General features: G+C 28.2%; 1 protein-coding gene across 2 annotated transcripts in view; it reads left to right on the top strand.

The window, feature by feature from the left end:
- Nucleotides 1–273: 273 nt before the first annotated feature.
- Nucleotides 274–3,438, top strand: part of LOC106460990 (TOM1-like protein 2) — a 39,205-nt gene continuing 36,040 nt past the window's right edge. For both annotated transcript variants that reach the window (XM_022387783.1, XM_013920757.2), the window contains exons 1-3: nucleotides 274–523; nucleotides 1,639–1,723; nucleotides 3,276–3,360. In XM_022387783.1, coding sequence (XP_022243491.1) covers nucleotides 460–523; nucleotides 1,639–1,723; nucleotides 3,276–3,360 — 234 coding nt within the window. In that variant the 5' untranslated portion in view covers nucleotides 274–459. The remainder of the gene's footprint in view (nucleotides 524–1,638; nucleotides 1,724–3,275; nucleotides 3,361–3,438) is intronic.

Below are 3,438 nucleotides of genomic sequence, written 5' to 3'. Positions count from 1 at the left end.
CTTGAATATTTATTCGTTGTTTACAGTTTTATCCGTGCAAAGTACTAAGATATAATTTTGTTGGCGTGAACGAGAATTGTTTTTAAGCAAAAAGAAAAATGTATTCAACAAGTAAATTTTGCGCTATTAAAACTTATTAATCGCTTTACAGCTACATTAATAATATTATTGATAATTTCTTTTCTTTTTCTTATTAATATTATTCCCCTAAAGAAAATGAACTTTGAACATGTTTCCCCTATCGTCTGATAATGAGAATATATTATTTATATCACAGATCCAGTGTGAAATTTCAGTGTGTATTGTAGAACTTTGACTAGAAGGAGGTAGAGGTTGGATTAAAAACATACTTGGAAAGTAACTTAACTTTCGCACCAAAAAAAAATTAACTTTCTAAAAGTTGTAATAAAAATAGAGTCAACAGTATTTAATGTTACATGCTTTAAGACCGAAAACCACATGGAAACGATTCTGTCTCAGTTTGGAGGAAATCCATTTGTCACACCTGTTGGACAGAAAATTGGTAAAACTAAAACAGTAAAAGTTTAAACTTTCATTTAAAAAAACGTACTTGTGTTACTTGTTTGTAACTTGTATCAGGTCAATAATTTAAATGATGCTGCATTATGGGAAAGGAATTATGAAAAACATAAGCAAACTTCAGTCAATAATAATTATTATATTTTGTATAATACTACTAGAACTAGGCTGTCAATTCTATGTAACTTTATATTTATAATCCATTATCTAATAAGTTTGATAGTTATGACAGTTATTTGTTTTAAGTAAGCCTATTTTACCAATGGTATATTCTGTATATATTTGATTTTTGTGATAAAACATTGTCAAAATAACAAACTTTATCAACTGGAAAATTTTAAATTCTTGTTAATATAAATTATCTTACTTTTATGAGTTAATGTTATAGAAATAAGTTTCAAGATATTTTCTTTTTTTTGTAAATAAAGTCAGTTGCAGTTCTTTAAACAAGTACAGGTTTTTCTTTTCATAGGGCTGGGGGAAGCTTTGCCTCTAAGCTTAATCAGTCTCCCACCTAGATTTTTTTGCAAATTTGAAGGTTTTATTTTCAAATGATAAATGTTGGTGTGAAAAAATTAAGTGATACCCTTAAAACTGCCATTTGAGTTATAAAAATTATTCAATACATTTATATACATTCTGTGCCCTTAGCACTTGAATACTCTTTGCCAAGTCGGTCAACAAATAAAATCCCCTCCCTAGAAAAAAATTATTAAAAAAAACCTGAAGTTTATAATACACATTTTCTTTCTTGTAGCATAGATATAATGTTGTCTTTCTCTAACCCTACAATAAAATATTATTATACTAACCACCTTTCAATATATCCTCTCTTATGTAACACCCAAATCATTTTAAATAAATGTCAAGACATGTTTGCTGTACCTAATGATCATTGACATTTTACTTTCCAGATTTTTCTATTTGTTTTGCAATTTTATTCTGTAATTTTTCCAACTTTTTTATGTTGCATCATTTTTTGTTAAAAAAATTGGTTGTGAAATAGTAATAAGCAGACAAACTTTAAAGCTTAGTCAACTGTAAAAAGTTAAAAACTAAATGGAACTAAGTAAATTTAATGTGTTTTTTTTTTAAAAGAACAAGCTACAGATGCTTCATTAACATCAGAAAATTGGGCCTTAAATCTGGAAATATGTGATGTTATCAATGATACAGATGAAGGGTAAGTTGTTAACTATCTTAGATTTACTTAGGTTATTGTGAAATTATAATTAAGAGATAAACTTAAGATTGTTTTTATACCTATATATATCCAGAAGGGGAGGTTGACATTGTACAAGAGTTTAAAAGGGAAATCAGCGAATTCCTTAAAATAAAGAATGGGTTTGAATTTTTGCATTTTTCAAGGGTGGATCAAGTGCAGCCTTGAAAGAAAAAATTATCTCTTGTTCTGGTGTTAAATCAGTATTATGTATCACACCAACCAGCAAAGCAATCCACAAGTTTTATAACTAAGGAATAACTTTAGTAAAGAACAAGTATGTGTATAGCTTTTCAAAGCTTAAACTTATCAATCTAATACTAAAATTGGCATAAACCATTTTAATTCCACCATTCAGTGAAGTCACCATATACAAATTGTGCTTAACTATTTCAAGACTTCTTTGTCCAGTCACCAGCATAAAGTTCAAATTGTTAAGCCTTTTCCTATTCTCAAGTTTTTAAAACAAGTATAATTTAGTATCCCATTTCTGAACTTTCCAACATGTTAAATGTTTTTTGTAGCAAGAGAACCAATAATCATTGCTCTAAATGAGGACTCACTAGTCTCGTACAAAATTACGATAACTGCCCTAATGATAAATTCAAAATTTCTTTAAACAGACTCCAGACACTATTTAATAGGTTGTTTTAACAAAGCTAAATAATAAACTGAAAACTTGGATGTTTTAAAAATTGTACCTAAATATGTATTATTTTAATAACTCTTTCACTGTGTTCTTTTCTAGAGCACAAACATAATCAAGTATATTGGACAAATTGTATAACTTTTTTATTTTAACCTTGAAGATTGTGATATTAACCACATGTGAGTTTGGAATATTGTATGACCATGAACTTCCTAAGGAGTGCTAGTTTAAGTCTTCAGGTGCATAATGAAATATTAAAACATGTATGTTTTTATTATTCATTATGTATCTAAAAATAAAGTTGGCACTGGGAGAGTAGTTTATCCATTACTGTGACAGTAAAAGAGTTGACATAAGAATCAAGTCCTTTCCTAATTTCCTTATGCTGTGTTTATAACTTTACACTTCTTAATATTAAAATATATTTTGTACAACTTATTTCAAACATTAAAGCTATCCCAATATTTCTATGAACAAGAGAAACACTTTATAGTATCAGTCTTTCCCAGAATCTTAGCACCATTAATGAATTTTGAAATGCTACAACTTGCAGCTCAATAATCTATTCTAATCAGTGAAATAAGCACTAACAAATGATCCTAAACAAACTCTTGATGGACACCACTTGTCACATTTTCCTAACTGAAAAAAACTTGTGAAATACATTTTTTTTTCTACCATCAAGTCAATTTCCTATCCACTTTTTAACTTTAGGAATCCAACTTTGTAAATTATCTGAATAGTTTGAAAGCTTTAGTTTTGTGTTGTGGATTGTTTTTTTTTTCAGTTCTTTGTAATGACTGTAATTTTGTTTTAAACTAAAGTTTAAAAGAACTGAGAAAAATTTATATTTATTTTTTGTAGACCAAAAGATGCCATCAAAGCTCTTAGGAAAAGATTACAACAAAATGCTGGAAAAAATTACGCTGTTGTCATGTTCACTCTTACCGTGAGTATGATTTGTTTTGATGTGATAATGTACAAGTGATTCAGATTCGACGTTCTTGTGACTGATTATAAATTACCA

The sequence above is a fragment of the Limulus polyphemus genome, unplaced genomic scaffold (genome assembly GCF_000517525.1).
Source record: "Limulus polyphemus unplaced genomic scaffold, Limulus_polyphemus-2.1.2 Scaffold875, whole genome shotgun sequence".
Classification (NCBI taxonomy): Eukaryota; Metazoa; Arthropoda; class Merostomata; order Xiphosura; family Limulidae; genus Limulus; species Limulus polyphemus.
The sequence above is the reverse complement of the archived record's forward strand: the minus strand, read 5'-3'. Positions and strand labels throughout refer to the sequence as shown.